At 42.1% G+C, this 18,910-nt stretch overlaps 1 protein-coding gene across 4 annotated transcripts in view; it reads right to left on the reverse strand.

Moving 5' to 3' along the window:
* Window positions 1–698: 698 nt before the first annotated feature.
* SRPX (sushi repeat containing protein X-linked) overlaps window positions 699–18,910 on the reverse strand; it is a 70,354-nt gene continuing 52,142 nt past the window's right edge. For 3 of the 4 annotated variants that reach the window (XM_055267523.2, XM_055267526.2, XM_055267522.2), the window contains 6 exons: window positions 16,550–16,676; window positions 12,726–12,847; window positions 11,810–11,989; window positions 8,597–8,730; window positions 6,151–6,272; window positions 699–1,250 (listed from right to left, as the gene is read on the reverse strand). In XM_055267523.2, the coding sequence (XP_055123498.1) occupies window positions 1,067–1,250; window positions 6,151–6,272; window positions 8,597–8,730; window positions 11,810–11,989; window positions 12,726–12,847; window positions 16,550–16,676 (869 nt within the window). In that variant the 3' untranslated portion in view covers window positions 699–1,066. The remainder of the gene's footprint in view (window positions 1,251–6,150; window positions 6,273–8,596; window positions 8,731–11,809; window positions 11,990–12,725; window positions 12,848–16,549; window positions 16,677–18,910) is intronic. The other variant, XM_055267527.2, reaches the window with a different exon arrangement.

The following is an 18,910-nucleotide window of genomic DNA, read 5'->3' on the forward strand; positions in this document are numbered from 1 at the left end:
ATGACAAAGACTTTACCTGGCAGGCTTCACCAGGAAAGCTGCCCTCCACACACCAGACTTGGTGCACAGCCAGCGTATGGCAGTCTCTGTGGGGTGTTGCAGTCAAAGACTCAGACCCCCTGGCCAATCATGCTCTTTCACATATTTACATTCCTAGCCCTGTGCCTTCATTTCTAGGCCCTTTATCTGAGGCCTTGGGCAAGAGGTCTTCAGGTTCCTCTGCTGAGATCTTATGGGGTAAGGAAAAGGGAAAAAATTTGAGGATACTTTCCTTCACTCTGCCTCAGTGCCCAGGACTTTTCCACTCCTACCCCACCACATGACTCCAGGGTCCGTAAAACTGCCAGAGCCTTTTGTTCAGGGCTCCCTCAATAGAAAGATGACCCCACGTCTGTGCTGCTCCACTTGAATCTTGACCAGCGTGCTGTCCCACAGGGGAAAATGGAACAGTGAAGTTGATGCTTCCTCTGGTTTTAGATTGTGACTGAAGGCTTAACTCTTTCCTTTTCAGCTTGTGGCTTTAATTGGCTGCTTGAACACCTGACAGCTCAGCTCTCTCCCAGCTCAGCAGAGCTCCTAGAAAGACTAATTAATTTTTTTCCATTCTTAAAACACCACTAAGAATCACAATCCTAAAACCACTGACCACACTGAACAAGTATGGCTGGGGCTTGATAAACAAAGTGAGTTCTATTAAATTTGCTCCAAAACATTTTATTAATAAAAGTCCTATTTAAAAAACAAAATAGAAAAGAGTTAGGTGTCACACTGAATAACATGTTGATAGCCCGTGTATGGTTATAGGTTCTAATTTCTCTACAAAATCAACCGGCCATGATGGAGTAAAGAAAGTTAGAAAGAGTAAATATAGTCATATAATTTTTTGAAACACTTCTAAGTACAAAAAGCAGCATGCTAATTTTTAAGTGCAAAGAAAGCTCATAATAAAATAGACTTTTAAAATTACAAATAAAAATCTGTACATCAAGGATATTTTTAAAGCTTTCCCGTGTGCATGTCACTATGTAGACAATGAAGAGGAACTGCCAAGAGAGGAACCATCATGTCAGGTGTTACAGGTCTGGCCCATTTCGGCTTGTAGGACCATCTCTTCTTTTCTCAAGGGAAAAGTGTCAATTAGGTTGAACAGGGCCACAGGCATCACCAGGGAGACATAGCGCTCTTTGTCCATGCCATGCTTATCCACTAGCACCATACTGAAGGAGTAGAGTGGGATCTGCAGCAACAGCCTGCGGCAGACAAAGAAAAGAGGACACTAAGTCAAACCATGACTCCCAAGGGTCCTGGTGGATCAACCAGAGCCCTACTGTGACAGTGTGCAGAGAAAGCTTTGACACAATGAAGGACTGAATCATCCTTTAGACCCTGTCTACTCAAACTGTGACCCTTGGACCAGCAGCATCACATGAGAACTTGCTAGAAATGGAGACTCTCATGCCCAACCCCAAGCCTACTGAATAAGTGTCTGCATTATTATCAAGATCCCCAGATGACTGGTATGTACATGAGAGGTTGAAAAGCACTGCTTTAGTTTTATATTATAGTCAGGAAGACTTCAGATGTACAATGGTGCCATATACCAACATTTGCTACAAGGTGCATACAAGGCTAACAGATTTTTTTTTTTTATTAAATTGGAATCAATCCAAGTTTGGAATCAACCCAAAACCCACGTTTGCTGACTAGTGTTGCATGACCACATACACACTAGGACAAAGTCAGTGATTATGAAAAGGGGTGATTTTGCTCCCCACCCCCAGGGGAAATTTGGCCATGTCTGGAGATATTTTTGGTTGTCACAGTGGAGAGTGAAGATGTGACCGGCATTTAGTGGGTAGAGGCCAGGAATGCTGCTAAACATCTTGCAATGCACAGCCAACTCTCCCCGCCAAACAAAGAATTATCTGTTCCCACATAGCAATAGTGCCAAGGCTGAGAAACTCTGGGCTAGGTAAAGCTGATTGGTATAATTTCCCAGCATGATAGTTCTGGCCTATTCAGTGGCCAGCTCAGGACTGCAGAGTTATAAGGGATTGAGCTTGGTCTACACCCCATATATTCTGACTTGGTTAATCATAATTTGTACCCCAAATAATTCCAAAAAAAGAATATGAAGTGGTTTCAAGTGTCTTGTGTTCTTTCCGCTCTACCACACTAGAATTTAAACTAAAAAATATGATTTTTATATCAACACAAACATATTTAGATGGGAATAGCCAGAGAAAGCAAACAAACAGATAAGCTGAGCCCAATGAACAAATGAGCCCACTCAGTCTCTTCTCCAGATTTTTTTTTCAGTTTGGATATTTTGAGATTGTGTATGAGGCAGAATATACACTGCCATCTGGATTTAAAGTAAAATATGTTTTCCTCATACAAACATCAAGGTTAAAAAATCACTACATAGAACACAAACTACTTTTTTTCTGCCTTTTAAGAGGGAGTTTCAAGGAAGAAGGGAATAATTTGTATTTTATCCCAGTGGGGAGCTAAATTGCCAATTCACTCCCAGTGACTAGAAATGAAAGAAAGAAGACATGGCAATGCCTCTGCCAGGTTTCCTGCAGTGCTAAGGGGGGAGCTCAGAAGTAGATGACTGCAAAGTGCATTAATGAGTTCTGAACACGCGAATGTAGGCTGCAAAGTAAGGTGTGAATGAAGAGATAAAATGCTCTGCATCTTTAAGAGGAAGGGTATTGAGTTTTCTTTTGGGAGCATGGAGGAGTTCTGGCACAGGGAGCTCTCAGGAAACAGAGGAATAGGGAATGTGGTGGCTGAAGCCTGTGGGAAAGGGTGACCAATAAGACATTGGAGCATTCGTTTTTTTTATAGTGCTTGTGAGACTAGGACGGGAACTGCCACCACCACCACCACGGTGCCACCATCTGCTACCACACACATTCCTGTGTAAGTCTTGTGCCTTGATTGACACAGAATGTAAAGAGGGAAAACTGTCATGGGAAGAGCTGAGTGGCTGGATAAGCAGGCTAGCAGCAGCCACAGGAATGCATCCCACTAGGGCCGAAAGACCACAGAAATCTTGGGGATGAATGATCAAACACCACACAAAATCGGGGATGAGGTGTGATGCCGACAGTATGTCTGAGTTACATATGTGTCTGTCGTCAGATTGGAAGGAGTTCTTCCTGGAAAGTCTTCCAGGGAACACTGTGGACTCAAAGAATAATGTGGGTGTAGAAATTATGGCTTTCAGAACAGGCGCGGTGGCTCACGCTTGTAATCCCAGCACTTTGGGAGGCCGAGGTGGGCGAATCACGAGGTCAGGAGATCGAGACCACGGTGAAACCCTGTCTCTACTAAAAATACAAAAATTAGCCGGGCGTGGTGGCGAGCGCCTGTAGTCCCAGCTACTCGGAGAGGCTGAGGCAGGAGAATGGCGTGAACCCCGGAGGAGGCGGAGCTTGCAGTGAGCCGAGATCGCGCCATTGCACTCCAGCCTGGGCGACAGAGCGAGACTCCATCTCAAGAAGGAAAAAAAAAACGAAATTATGGCTTTCTTGGTCCCTGTCTTCCTTGAGATTGCTGGAAAATTCCTCTGGAAAGCATGAATCAGATCATACCTCCAGATAAAAAAGAAATGATGGTAAGAAAGAAGGTAGGTGGTGACCCTGCAACCCCAGGCACCCAGTCTCTTCTTTCTGTTGACTCCCTTCAAGGGTTTTATTACGGTCTCGGTGCTATTTGAAAATAGTCTTACAGCCAGACAAGAGAATTTTTACATTATGCAGACGTCATGCTTTTCCTTCTCCTCTTTCGCTTCCCATTCTTTGCCTAAATCATCTTTTTTCCTCTGCACTAGACTCCAAGGTGTCTAAAAAAAACCTTTCCAATTCAAAGGGAAAAAGTTCTGCCAAGCTCTTTGTTTCTCACTGATATGTCTGGTAACACAGGCATGCCGGCCTGACACAGAATCCATTAGGTAATGCACCTGAGTGATCATTTCTGCATGACATTTACCTGGACTATCATCCAACTGCAAAACAGTGATTGACTCTTTCCTTGAAGGCTGCTGGGCAAAAATTCTATTTCAAAACTGTAAAGGCTTTGGTAAAAAACTAGGCCAGTGGTCCTCACCATGTGGTCTCTTGGGAGCTCACTAGAAATGCAAATTCTCCGGTACGACCAGAGACCTACTGAATCAGAAACACAGTTTACAGCCTACGGTGTAGACTCCAGCAATATGTATTTTAACAAGCCCTCCAGGGGATTCTGATGGAGGCTAAAAGTTTGAGAACCACGACATAATGTATTAAAAAATCATCTTCAGCCTGCAGAAGTCTATGGTAGCCCCAATATATACAATCTGAATGACAAGTATTTTTTAATCACATTTTTCTGTTCTTCAAGTAGATTAAACAGTTTAAAATCACATCAAGATTTTATGAAGATGACATACACACACGCATACACACATTCAATCCAAAGACCATTCAGAAAATTCTGCAACAAGTTTTAAAAAATCATTGACACAGGATATGAGCAAGTAGTTCTAAATAAGCAACAGCTTCATAAAACCTACTTTGAAAATATTCACCATAAATATTTAGATATCAACACAACTCTCTGTCTTAAGTTTTGTACACTTCAACTTGAAGTATTTGTATACTAACTGTAAATATACAATATACTTTTAAAAGCTATTATCCCCTCTGGAAATAGTAAGGCTGTTTCAATGAAATTGAGTCATTTACTCCACTTAGCGCCAACATGGTGCCAGGTACTGTGCTAGGTACTGAGTAGCAAATATTTGAAAGCTCTGCTACTGAAGTCAGTATGGGGAGGTGCTACATGCAAATGCAGTAAAATATAACAAAAACAAAAGCATATGAGTGTACCCAGCCTTCTCCATTCATCAGCCGACTAAAGAGAACTCACGAATCACCTTATTTTTCTTCCATCCTGGCCTCTGAGGTTTTTGTTTGTTTGTTTGTTTTTGTTTTGTTTTGTTTTGTTTTACCTTGGTGGGAATGTGGCAGAATCTTTTTGGGTGGAAAGTGGTACAAATCAAACATGGGATGGGTCAAAGGCAGCTGGAAAACAGGGAAATTAGAGGAAGAAGCTATTGTGTCTATCCATAGCATCATTTGCTAAGGATATGTTTCTATCATATAACCTCTCAAGGAATTTCTGTGCCCTCTGAACAGGTGTGATAGCGTTTACCAAGTCCCATTTCATTTTCTTCTTTCTGGCAATACAGAAAGACTTCATTTCCCAGCCTCCCTTAAAAGTGAATTGCAATCATGTAACTAGTTCTGGCCAATGAACTAAGAGAGTGAGCAAAGTGTGGCACCTCCAACATGAAGTATAAAGGAGTCAGTGTGAGTTTTTACTCTCTTTCCCCACATTTGCAGAAGCCTGAAAGCCATGTGTTCCAGATGTTTGTAACTGCCTGAGACCCTGAGAGACAGGGAGCAGCCTGGGACCCTGAAAACAGAGATCTGTACTCTCCCATGCAGTGTGTGAGAGAAAAGGCTGTGTGAGAAAGGAAAATTTTAAGGAGTTTTGCTCCTTAGCCTAATTATCCATTTCACAGTGGTCAAGAGATGCAAGTAGAAATTTGGGTTATTCTGAAATTACCTTTTGGTTGTTGAATTCTGCTTCTTTAATACATCATTATTCAGAGACTAAAATCCATGGCTCCAACTTTGTAAGGGTTATGAAAGTAAAATATAATTGTTAAAATAGAGGTATGAACAAGTGTTCTGGAAACATGGAGAAAAAAGAGACCAAGCCTGGAAAGACTAATTGGATGCATGCTCTTCTAATAAGACCAATGATTGCTTAAGTCTTTTCTTCAGGTCCTCCTCTCCTAGCCATCCTTCCTCCACCAACCACACACACACACACACACACACACACACACACACACGAAGCAAAAATGGTTGGTTGCAGGGAGTAAGAAAGAAAACACTGGTAATTACCCACTGCACAATTTATTTGAACAAACAGCAACATACTGATTAGCATGGTTATAACACTCCCAGAATAAAAGCAATTGAACATTGAAGGTTGCCTGAACTCAATCCTGAATAGAAAGAAACCAGGGAAGCTAACCAGTTAAAAGTGCATTCATAGGGGATAAGATTTAAGAACAGAACTTCCCCCTACCTGAGCTGCAGTGCTAGGGCTGGAGGCATAATCTTTGCTCCTATCCTGCCAATGAGAGTCGGGAACACACCCACCAGCTCCACCACGGTGATGTGTCGAAGATCAAGGCCACACTGTGCTTGCTGGGAAAAAGAAAACCCAACAGGGGAAGTATGAGCATGGCTAAAAAAGACATCCTTATCAAACTAGAGACCAACAGAAGCAGCACTGGCCTGTCTCTGGAAGTTTATTTGCTCCCTCTGAACTGTCCTGAAAACAGATGAGAAATTGGGGTTAAGCTGGTGGCTATAAAAACCTAAATACCTTTCCTAGAGGAATCATTCAGATATGGCTTGACAGTGGGATGTTGAAAACCTAAGCAAAAGGGCAGTCTATGTATTTCCAGACAGGGTGAGACCTTGAGTGAGTCAAATTTCCTAAAAAGTGTCCAAGACCACCCCAGAGGATTCTAACTTTTTCTTTGCAAGGAGAGAGGACTACTCTATTTCCAGAGTCCACTTCTCTGCCGTTTCCACTCTCCACACTCCCCTGCCCTATGCCCTCCACACCCAATCCCAGGGGAAAAGAGGATAAAAGGTTCCAAGCCTCTAAGCCGGCTCTTGGCAAGAACCTTGGGAATGTGGCCCAGTCAACCACGTGTCAGGAGGGCTCATCAGGAATGGCAAAGGCAATAAAAAAAAAAGGTAATGTAAGACAAATATGACGAATTTGGCTAAATGGGAAAAGAAATCTTGAAGTCTTGAAAGATGAAAACATCAAATATGTTTTACCAAAATTCCACTGAAACATCCCTATATGAGGTTACAGAACTGGTTGAAAAGTTTAAAAAGTTAGAAATAGACTTTTGTTTTTATTACTCTCACTGAAATGCCTAAGTCAATCAAACCTTTCTTTGAAGGCTCTGGTTAAAATGCAAATGTAAGTATATTTGGAGGAGGAGGTCACACCAAAATATCTTGATATAAAATATCTTATCCAACCAGTTGTTAAGTTAGCAAGTGTCTGAAGGGATGGGACAGACTAGAGCAACGATGGCAATCTTTCTCTGTAAAGGGCCAGGAGTATTTCAGGCTTGGCAAGGTTGGATGGCCTCTGTTCTAACCACTTCACTCCATCATTGTAGTGCAAAAGCAATTGTAGATCATGCACAGATGAATTAGTGTGGCTGTGCCCAATAAAAGTTAATTTACCGAAACTAGCCATGGGTCACCATAGTTTGCTGACACAGAGGAAAAGCAAGTTGTTTGGCTTAATTCATTTTCCTATGGAATAAGAACAGATGAGGAAATGCATGATCATGGAATATAGCCTGCAATGCCAATTTCCCACAAAAGACAGAGGTATAAGCTTGTGTTTTCTGAAGAGCAAGCCCCTGGCTTGGACAAGGAGATACAAGGAAAGGTAAGCTGGTGGGGACCAAGGGTAAAGATGCAATGAATTTGGTTCCTATCAAGGGAGCTCACAAAAATTTTATATGGCTCTTCAGAGTTCATAGGCAGTTCTTCAAGTACGTGGGAAGAGTGAAAAGAGACTTATTATTGTCCATTTTATTAATGCTGACATGAGAAGTAAATTGTAGCCTTTGATTAAATCAAGACTGTTCTAAGCACTTAGTTCTATCCACTGTAATAAATGAATAAAATAGTCTCAAAAAAATGTGCAGCACTGTATCCATGGCACAGCATACATCCTGCCTCTTTAGTATTCAGTGAAGTTAGCCACTCTTTTGCAAACCAGCTTCAGGACAAAAGCAAGCAACTTCTAGTTTGATCCTTACAGTTTCTAGTCATCCTTCCCCACACACCCAAGATGTTGGTTGCCTCATTTAGTAGCTACAAAATTTACATAGCTGAGAAGGACACATTTCTCAGAAAAGTGACCCTCAAACTTTAGAGTGCTTAGGAATCACCTGGAGATTTTGTTAAAAGTGTAGATTCTGACACAGTAGGTCTGGGAGGGGCCCTAAGAATTGGCATGTCTATCAAGCTCCCAGGTGATGCTGATGCTGCTGGTCTGGTCCATGGATCACACGTTGAGAATCACTTTTCTAAAAAAAAAATGGCTGTCACCCTCTGAGTCAAAGAAGTTCCCTGGGGAAAAATGTGGGCAGGCAGCTAATTGATTGCTTCCAGCCAGGCATATCCTGGACAGGTTCAGCAAAGACAATTGTTCTGTGGCTAGGCCTGGACAGCATGTCAATTAGACTTATTGGTGAAGACAGACAAACCTCATTAGTTGGAAAACGATTGGGTTAACTCTAAGGAGTCAATGTTAATCAGGTTATGGCCCAGAACCAGAAATGAATGGTGGTAGCTCTAAAGTGCCAGTTCCTGAAACTCACTGGAAGTGGATTAGGCACTGAATCTGGCCTTTGCTTTTAGTGAAATGGCTGGGCCCTTCCTGTTAAAGGTCTCCCTCCCACCTTGGCCCTGCCTCGAGGACTCACCTGCAGCATTCCTAGCTGGAGCCGGTAAAGGAGGTTTCGGGCTGTGGGTGTGGACACAATGAGGAGTCTCCTTTTCTCATAAAACTGATCCAGAAGTGCAGCTGCTGTTCTGACGCCCACATTGACATTCATGGCTGTAATCAGAAGTGGCCACATGGGTCAGAAACCTTCTACTTGTTCTGGCTCAACAGAGCCTGTGATGACACACAGAACCATTTGTGTAAGAAGTAAACCCTGAGATAAGGATTCAAGTGTAAATAGTTTATTTGGGAGGCAGTCCCAAGAAGCACTTGTGGAGGAGTGAGGAAGTATATTCACTTCCTCTTGCTGCTGTAGCAAATCACCATAAACTTAGTGACTTAACATAATACAAACTTATTCTTTTAGATATTGCAGGTCAGGATCTAAAAGATCCTGGTCTCATGGAGCTAAAATCAAGGTGTTGGCAGGGCTATGTTCCCATGGAGGTTCTAGGGGAGAATCTGATTTCTTGTCTTTTTCAGCATCGAGAGGCCACATTCATTCCTTGGCTAGTAGTCCCTTCCTCCATCTTCAAAGGCAGCAGTGTAGCATCTTCAAATCTCTCTTCTCTCTGACCTCTCCTTCCATCGTCTCTTTCTATGACTCTGACATCAGTTCTGCCTCCTTTATATAAGAAGGCTTGTGATTACATTGGGCCCACTGGGTAATCCAGGATACTCTTCCCATCTCAAAATCCTTTACTTAATTACATCTGTAAAGTCCCTATTTTCATGTAAGGTAACATATTCTCAGGTTCCGGGGATTAGGATGTGGACATCTTTGGTGGACCATTATTCTGTCTATGTCAGGAAGTGAGACAGTGAAGGAAAGAAAACAATACCAATTGGTTATCCAGCAAGTTATTGCTGTGGGCATTTGGAACTCACTCCCACTGGGGAACTCTAGGAGATGATATACAACATACCTCCAGAATTAACCCACTGGAGGGAACTGGAGTATTTATACAATTGCTCCATCATTTTTGAGGGCTGCTTCTGGGGCACTAACTCTCCATCACTTCCAGCTGGCTCTGTGCATGGGCTGACAATGCTTTCATAGCCAGGAAAGAAATGCTCTCAGACAGAGAGACCCAGTTAATTGCAGTAAGTAGCCTTTTGAACATAGATGGGAATGTGAAAGGCATATGGGCCAAGCACCATAGTATCTGCTGGGGAAAGGGGTGCAGAGAGGCAGAAGGGTAAGAGAATGGGCAATGGCCAGGCTGGCTTTGGAATGGCTCAGAATCTCTGAAGTCTGCCTCCTTGGTGCAGAAGGGACAAAGCAATATGGGGCACAAAGGCCACAGAGCAAGCAACACAGGCGTAGAGGACATGGGATAAGGCAGTTTTATAATAGGTCTTCCCTTTAAGCAAATAAATGACAACTAATTCCAGCTGTTCAAGGTCAATGAAGGATGTTGTATAGATAGGCAAGCAAAAGGCTTAGCCCCAGAGAAGAAATAATATGAGAAAACTAGTAGATGCCATGTATAATTTATAATCTTGGTTTTCATATTTCACATTTCAGGTTTGCACTGAAGTGTTTGTTCATTCACACATTCATTCATTCAGCCATTATACACTGAGTGCCTGCCATGTGCCAAGCTCTATGCTAGGTACTAGGATGTCACACTGAGTGATACAAAGTTCCTGCCCTCTTTCCTGCCCTCTTCCCTGCTCCAGGGATTGAGAGTCTAGGATAGCTCTGGTCAAGAGAAATACAATGTAAGCCACTATATTTAATCTTAAATTTTCTAGTTGCCTCATTAAAAAAGTGTAAAGAGACTGGGCGCAGTGTCTCACACCTGTAATCCCAGCACTTTGGGAGGCCGAGGCAGGTAGATCACGAGGTCAGGAGATCAAGACCATCCTGGCTAACACGGCGAAACCCTGTCTTTACTAAAAATACAAAAAATTAGCCAGGTGTGGTGGCATGCACCTGTAGTCCCAGCTACTCGGGAGGCTGGGGCAGGAGAATCACTGGAACCCGGGAGGCGGAGGTTGCAGTGAGCCGAGATCGCGCCACTGCACTCTAGCCTGGGTGACAGAGCGAGACTACATCTCAAACAAACAAACAAACAAAAAGTATAAAGAGATAGGTAGAAAGGATTTTATGTTTTATCTAACCCAATGTATCCAAAATATTTCATTTCAACATGTAATCAATATAAAAAATTAAGATACTTCATATTCTTTTTCACACTAAGCTTTTGAAATTGGTATATATTTTACACTTATAGCATATCTCAATTCAGATTAGCCTCATTTCAAGTGCTTAGTAGCCACATATAGCTAGTGGCTACCATGTTGGACCACATAGGTCTAGGAGCCTGTTAGACACCACACCCCGGGCCTTAATGCCAACATGGTGGGCATGAAGTCCTTAGGTAGGGAGTCTATAATAGGTGTGTTCTTTCTACTTTAATACATGAAATTGAAGAATCTCAGTCATTTAGCTGATGGTATATATGTCTCTCCGTCACTTAACTCTAAATGGGGGCTTCAATTAAAAGAAAGTGATAAAGATGAAAGGGTACCAGGAAATGAGAAAAAGAGAAGTCTATAAACAAGAGATATGTCCATAATTTTCTGGCTAGTCCAAGTTTCAGACTCATTACTCAGCCCAATTTTTCTTCATCAGGAATAAGAGCTGGCATAAGGCTTTGCCTGTACCAGGCACTGCTCTATTCCACTGTCCCACAGATGACCTCATTTAATCCTTACAACAACTCAAGAGGTAGATGAGGTATTATTTTCTTCATTTTACATAGGACGAAAGATTCCAAATGCCCAAGGTCTATGTAACTTTCATGCCAGTGATGCAAAGCAGGTATGATATTGTCTCTACGTGGCAATGTACTAGCTTTATAAATAAGATCCTTACATTTCTAGAACAAAGGAAACTAGGGCAAATTTTGCTGATTCATAATGTCACCAAAGGCTGGCCCTAGGTTCCTACCTTGAGCTTCTTCCTTAGAGGACATGAAAGGGAAATTAGAGGATAGGCAGGGGCAAGATGGATGGCAGATGAGATGAGCTGCAGCAGGGATCTAGGGACTATGTTCATCCACTCAGATAAAGAGGGATGGCCATGAACTTCTCAAAGTATATGAAGGGAAACCTCTCTTGCACTGGAATCAAGAACCAAGGGGTTTACAGGTTCTGCTGCAGGCTGGAGGGGCTGCATACCTACCTGCACAGGTGGGCTCCGTGCCAGACCAAGCCAGGTTGGATTGACATACTCGGGCAGGGCTACCCTGGAGCTCATAGCCGCCGATGCAGGAGAACACACAGGTGGCTCCATAATTATCACCGTCGCTGGAGCACTTCATGTAACCATTCTCTGGGGCATTGAGTTTGCCACAGCGTTTGACTGTAGGGACACAAGTCCAGAGGGGTCTCAGTGCTGAGCTCCCATCCACAGAGTAAGCAGAAAAGGTGAGGATGCAGAGGCATCAGCTTTGCAATCAGGCTTCTACATCAGCCTGTGAAATGAGTGAGGGAGGAGGGATGACTATTTGGTCAGTGAGTGAGTCTTGCAATGGTCACCATCCATACCAATGAGACCACTGATATCAACTGGTTTCGCCCCTAGTGTTACAGATGAGGAAGTGAAGTCCAGGAGAGTAAGGAGTAAAGATGGTTAGCAATTAGTTGCCCAAACCATCAGGCATAAAATAACCCTTAAAATCATTTTCTTTCATACCAATGATACTAGAACACTAAAAACATGTTCTCCTGGTGGCCCAAATTAGGGGGCTCCTATTCACCCTGGTTGTGGATGGACTCACAGGCTTCAGCTGGTCACCTAAGCTCAGGGATGGAAAAATTATTGAATAATATTCTTCTGGGACAGTCAGCTATGGGCTCCTGTAAGACTAGTCCTGGGAACTCCTTAAATAATCTGGCAACACTGACGCCCATCCAGATGTGTATCATGAAATTCAGGCATTAAGATAGGGCATTTCCCCAAGCCTCATTAGAGGCTAATCTAAAGCTGGCAAGTCTCCCACCACAGTAGGCACTTGAGAGAGTTCTGGCTTGAGGACCTGCTTCCCTTTGCTCTTCTAAAGAGAGGGGGAAAAAAAAACAGTAAGCGGTACTCTTACCTCTTACTTTAACTCGAAATTTGCAAGTGCCCTTATTCTCAGCTCTGTCATAGACTGTGTACTGGATCTTGTGGTCTCCTTCTGGAAAGTTGGAGCCTGGGGGGAGGCCTTTTAGAATGACACTTAGAGAAAAAATATCAGAAACAGGAAAGATGACATTATGGATCTGACAAGCAAGTGACGACCCCCTACTCTTTACAGGACATGGAGAGACCGAGGGGCAACCATTAGATCACTTTAAGTAGAACAAAAATTTCTTGAAGAATAGAATCTCCTAAGCTTTAGTCTGTTTTAGAAGAGCAGTTTGTGACCAGAAAATGGAAGACCCAAACTACTGGGAAGGTTAGACTTTTTTCTTGCTGAAGGGTAGAATGGTAGGGAAGTGGGTAGATGGGGGAGGGAGGATGAAAAATATAGGGCCCAAGTCTCTTCCTTCAATCTCACTCTTGTTCCAGGGAGGACCTGAATTGCCTCACTGTTGGGAAGACGAGGGAATTTTCTGTGAGGAAAATCATTAGAGAATACAGTCCAAGCAGTCACTGGCAATTTGGGCCTGCGGGGGGGGGGGGGGGGTGTTTACTAGAACTTTCTCTGTTTTTTCTATCTGGGACAGTGGAGACCTAAAGGCAAGTTCTCTGTGATTCCTTGGTTATCCTAATAACATAATAATAATGACGAAAAGTGGAAAAGTGTTCTTTGCACTTACATAAACCTTACATGTTAGGCATGGTTCTAGGCATTTTGCATATATTTACTTAATCCTCCTTATTTAATCCAACAACCCTATTAGGTAGGTAGTATTATCTCTGATTCACAGATGAGGAAACTGAGGCACAAAACTTGCCCAAGGTCACACAGCTAGGGTGAGTTTATCTTTTTTCTTGGCTGCCTAATGAGAACACCAATAAGTATAGCATGATCAAAATCTATGTTCTGTTTTTCAATATACATATAATTCCCCATCTCCCTACAGTTCTGGGAATGATGAGAATATTTGCTAATAATGAACATGTGGAATTATCATTGTCACCACTGAGGAAGGCCTTACATGTAGGTGGGTGAGGTGGCTGTTTACCAGGTATGAGAGAGGGGTCTTGGGAAAATGTCAGAAATCCCACTATTTTGAGACATGCTGCTGTTGGCTTTAGATGCTTTAAGGTCTTTAGAAAGGACAATTTAAATTCAGATAAACCTGAGAGGAGTGATACTTCAAATATAAGTGGATGTAACCTCTCTGAGACTTTGTTTCGCCTGTGACATGCGAATAACAGAAGGAGTAAATAAGGGAACTCACAAGAAGCACTTGTCTCAGAGCTTGACACTAGAACCTTCTCCCTCACAAGGGAGCGATAGAGCAGTAGCTTGGATAGGAAGTGGTGGAAGGGGTCATAGGAGAAATGCCAGGGCAGCAAGGAGCCCAAGTAAGAACGAAAAGGGAACAAGACAGCCTTCTCTGAACTCCTCATCCTGTTGGAGTACATTCCCATCGCATCCTGCTCTAAGCCTTTCTGGCCTCTGGGCTGTAGAACTCTGGAAGCAGACAGCTGCTCTGAACAAAGGGACAGGAGAGTACTGAGATGCTGTTTTGAAATGTAACAATCCTGCCGGGTGCAGTGGCTCATGAATATAATCCCAGCACTTTGGGAGGCCGAGGTGGGCAGATCACCTGAGGTCAGGAGTGCAAGACCAGCCTGGCCAACATGGCAAAAACCCATCTCTACTAAAAATATAAAAATTAGCAGGGCATGGTGGTGCACACCTGTAATCCCAGCTACTCAGGAGGCTGAGGCAGGAGAATCGCTTGAACCTGGGAGGCGGAGGTTGCCGTGAGCCAAGATCGTGTCACTGCACTCCAGCCTGGGCAACAGAATGAGAATCTGTCTCAAAAAATAAAAAAAATCAAATAAAATTTAATACTCCTAACCATATTACGCAAGTTACCCACAAAAACAACAAGGTGAATATTCTCACAAAGCTTGTAGACAAATAGAGTCATCTGATGGCTTGATGTTTTGTGTTTATCACACAGGATTTTTCAACAGCAGTCAGAGCTGCAAAAATCTAAAAACCTACTATATGCTAGGGGCTGGGCCAGGCATTGTGCTAGACCCTGAAGAGTCAAAGGTAAATAAAACCCAATCCCTGATTACGTCAACTTACTTTTCAATTCTGATTGCCTACATTTTCTTCAAAGGGATTTGAGGGATGTGTATGTGATAGCAAATAATTTTTTAATGGTCAAACTTTATCTTTGAGAAGTTACAATGGGAGAGCATAACTAGTAATATTACTTAAGCTAGATGAGGCACTGGGGGAAGATTATTGGAATGTAGGAACAAAATGTCCTGCCTCTCTCACTAGAAACTGTACTGTTATTGCTAATCATTGTGTAAAAATGTTTTTGGTTGATAGGATTCTAGAAAGTCTTTTCTTGCTTTATGGATCACCAGGAGATAAGTTAGAGGTATCCTTTCATCTACAGATGAAAACTCAGTGGGGAACTCTAATATGCCCGTAAACTTTAAGGCACAGATATGAACGTGCTAACATGAAGTAGTGGTCTCCAGGGAATATGAAGGCCAACCAAACAGTTGCAGGGGTACAGGCCCAAATGCTAGATTAGAACAACACGTAGCTAACCCTCACAAAGGGATCCACCCATTTTTAAAAGCTTCTTAAGAGTGCTTCTCATTGAAGTTGGTAAAACAAACATACCAGCAAAAAGCAACTCAGATACATGTCAAACTATGAATGAAATTGGTCCAGGAGAATGGGGTAGAGGTGGGGAAGAAAGCAGAAGATACCTTCTCTTTTTTTAAATAAGCATCTGTAAGTGTTTGATATGATCGGGAGTTTTAAAAATAAATTAAAAAGCTTTGAAAGAGATAAATACAGCCGAAAAACAAGGGGTGAAAAAGTTCTGCACTAAACTGTACTCAGAGCACAAGAGCGGCAGCCTCTGGCACCACATGGGAGACACTGACGGCTTCCCAGTGCAGGTAATGGCCTGGGGGCGTGAGTAGGGTCTGCCTGGGCAGGCAGTGGGGGTGGCTCTATCCCTAAATTAACCAACTGGCTTCCTCTGTCCCCTTCTGTTCCTCCTTCCCTTCTTCTCACCACCCCTTCTTTTAAATTTTTTTTTATTTTTAATTTTTGTGAGTATATGGTAGGTATATATATTTATGGGGTATATGAGATTTTTTTTTTTAATTTTTTTGAGATGGTGTCTCACTCTGTCACCCAGGCTGGAGCATGGTGGCGCAATCTTGGCTCACTGCAACCTCAGCCTCACGGGTTCAAGAGATTCTCATGCCTCAGCCTCCTGAGTAGCTGGGATTACAGGTGTGTGCCACCATACCTGCCTAATTTTTGTATTTTTAGTAGAGATGGGGTTTCACCATGTTAGCCAGGCTGGTCTCAAACTCCTGACCTCAAGTGATCCACCTGCCTCGTCCTCACAAAGTGCTGGGATTACAGGCATGAGCCACCGCACCCAGCCAAGATGTTTTGATACAGGCATGTAATGTATAATAATCACATCATTCACCACCCCTTATTTCTCGTTTTTCCTTCAGTAAGGATTTACTGAGTGCTAACCATGTGCCAGACACAGTTCTGGGCATTAAGGACATAGCAGTGAACATATTATAATAGAGACAGGCAATCAACAAATACATAGGTGACATATATAATATGTTAGGTAGTGACCGGGGGACCACATCTGAAAGCATAAATAGACCAGCATATATACACTCCCCTACTCTGGGTAGTAAACATCTCACATAAAAGAGACAGCATCATTTTATCTGCCAAGTTTCACTTACTCAGTAAGAATACCATCTGCTGTGTCTCTTCCTTCGGGTGTCTCCCAGGACACCCGGACTGTCAGTTTGTTGGGTTCTGCAATGCGTTCCTTCACACTTGGGCACTTGATTCTAGGAGGTTCCATATCTGAAAATAATACCAAAACATTCTCGTCATCATCAAGAAATATCTAGTCAAACTGGGGTTCAACACCCAAAGTTTAAAATACCAAAGCCTCTGGGTATTCTCCATTTTCAGAGAGTTTGTTCACCCTATATATTCCCCTTTTCTCCCTTCATAATGCTTTTACTCTCCTGCTAAGTTTTGAAGATTGTTTAACTACTCACATCTGAAGGGCTAAACCTGCAATCAACTGGCCTTGCGAGGTGTCCTGTGGGTAATTCATTAGTTACAGCCTTTCCTCCCCATGCTTCCAAACTCTGCCTACCGAAGGCCACATGGCAGTTACCCAGCTGAAACTAGAAGTCATTTAGCCTTAGTGAGTACTTCCTGCTTTGAAGACAGCATCATGGAATATTAGAGAAAGGCACTCTAGCTATCATCTAGTCAGATTCAATTCAAGGCAACAAATTTTTCGTGAGTACCAATCTTATCCAAGGCTTCATTCCAACTGCTGGGGTTGGGGGTGCACAAAGGCAAGAGAATCATGTGCTCCTGACATTTCAGAGAATTTGCCATGTATTGGAGGGATTACATTACCACACACGAAATATAACATGAGGTAGAAAATGGCAATGCCCCAGGCAAGGTAAAAGTGAATGCTATGGAGGTGTAGAGGAGCCGCCCAACTCTCATTTTACAGATATGCAAACTGAGGCTCAAATAACTTAAGTGATTTATTTAAGACCACACATGTAGATAAGGGCACTGTGAATTACAATCTAAGTCAGAGCACTTGCCACCGGAACAAGCTGTCTCTGTTCCTGCTATCTATTATCAACATATTGCTTAATATCTTAAAATAGGCAATGGTCTGTCTGGGTCCACTCTCCCCTTGAACTGCTACTGAACTACACTTATGGTTTTGTGTTCTGGGACAGCAGTTTTACTGTGGCTCTGGACCTCCAAAAGCCTCCCAAATTTCTTCAAGTAGTTTCTCTACCTGGTAATAAGAGTTCTGCCTCGATAGTGATAACAAGGATGGGTGGTTAATGAGGGCTCAAAGTAAATGAGATGTCAACTCTACACTGGGTTGTATTTCATCTTATAGCTGAAGTGAAATCACAAGAGGAAGTTCAAATTTCTGCAAATTCTACTTAATGTTTCTGAACAGGTAGAGAATGTATTTAAAGAGGGCACGGCAAATTAAGGACATTCAGCTTCACATTACTTTACATATCAACTGATAAGTATTAAGTGCTATTACTGCCTTAATGAAAGTTAAATGCCCTTTTGATTCTGAATGACAGATGTCTTTGAGAGACTAAATGCACCAAGTAAAATTCTTTGTATACTTTCTCCTGTGTTTTGTCTAATAATTTCTCATTTTATTCAGGGTAAGAAGTTATGAATAACTTATTAAACAATTTTGCCTTCAGCTATCCAAATTCATTTTCATTCTATGTCATGCTTCAGTGGGGTGTGAACTTAACAGCCTTAATGCACCAATCCTAAATTGAATAACCACCATATTTTGTTGAATTTAAGTCACTCCTAATTGTGAAATGCATCCCTATTTCAGGGATATTAAAAGGTAGAAAAAATATGCTTCTCAGAATTGATAAAATAAAGTATACAAATACTATGATGAAATGGAAGATGCTTTAAATGCATTCAAGATGTCTATACTCGGTTATTACGTTTTTTAAAAAAAAATTAATTTTTTACTATGATAGGTGATAGAAGACAAACTTTTATAATTCAGATGAACATTTCACAGAAAGACGAGTATATAATGACTGCCCCCTGCTGGTCAAATATAGCTGGCAATTACATTATAGAAAGTATATTTATTAGCATATAGATTTCAATGTAAAATTACATTGTGTTACCATGTTTTCTTGGAGCAGCATGGTCAGAGTGAAATGCAACTTAGTCTCTGTCAGGTAAACTAAATGTCTGGATGATACATTGTTGTTTGTTTTCTGTATCTAGATGTACTAACAGTATAAGCACACAGGCTCCAAGATAGGTTATCTGGGAGAAGAGTCTCAGAGTTTCCCAAAGCCAGCCTATCTCTAGCTAATAATGATCAGCTGAACTGGCCTAGCTTTTCAGAAACAGTGCTCTTCCAAAGAAGAAACAAGAAGAAATAAATCATTACAAATAATAACTAATATTGGAAAAATCCTTCCTACATGCCCACCCCATGCTAAGTACCCTCCCTATATTATTTTACTGAATTTGTACAACCACCCATT

Source organism: Symphalangus syndactylus, chromosome X (assembly GCF_028878055.3).
Source record: "Symphalangus syndactylus isolate Jambi chromosome X, NHGRI_mSymSyn1-v2.1_pri, whole genome shotgun sequence".
Taxonomy (NCBI): Eukaryota; Metazoa; Chordata; class Mammalia; order Primates; family Hylobatidae; genus Symphalangus; species Symphalangus syndactylus.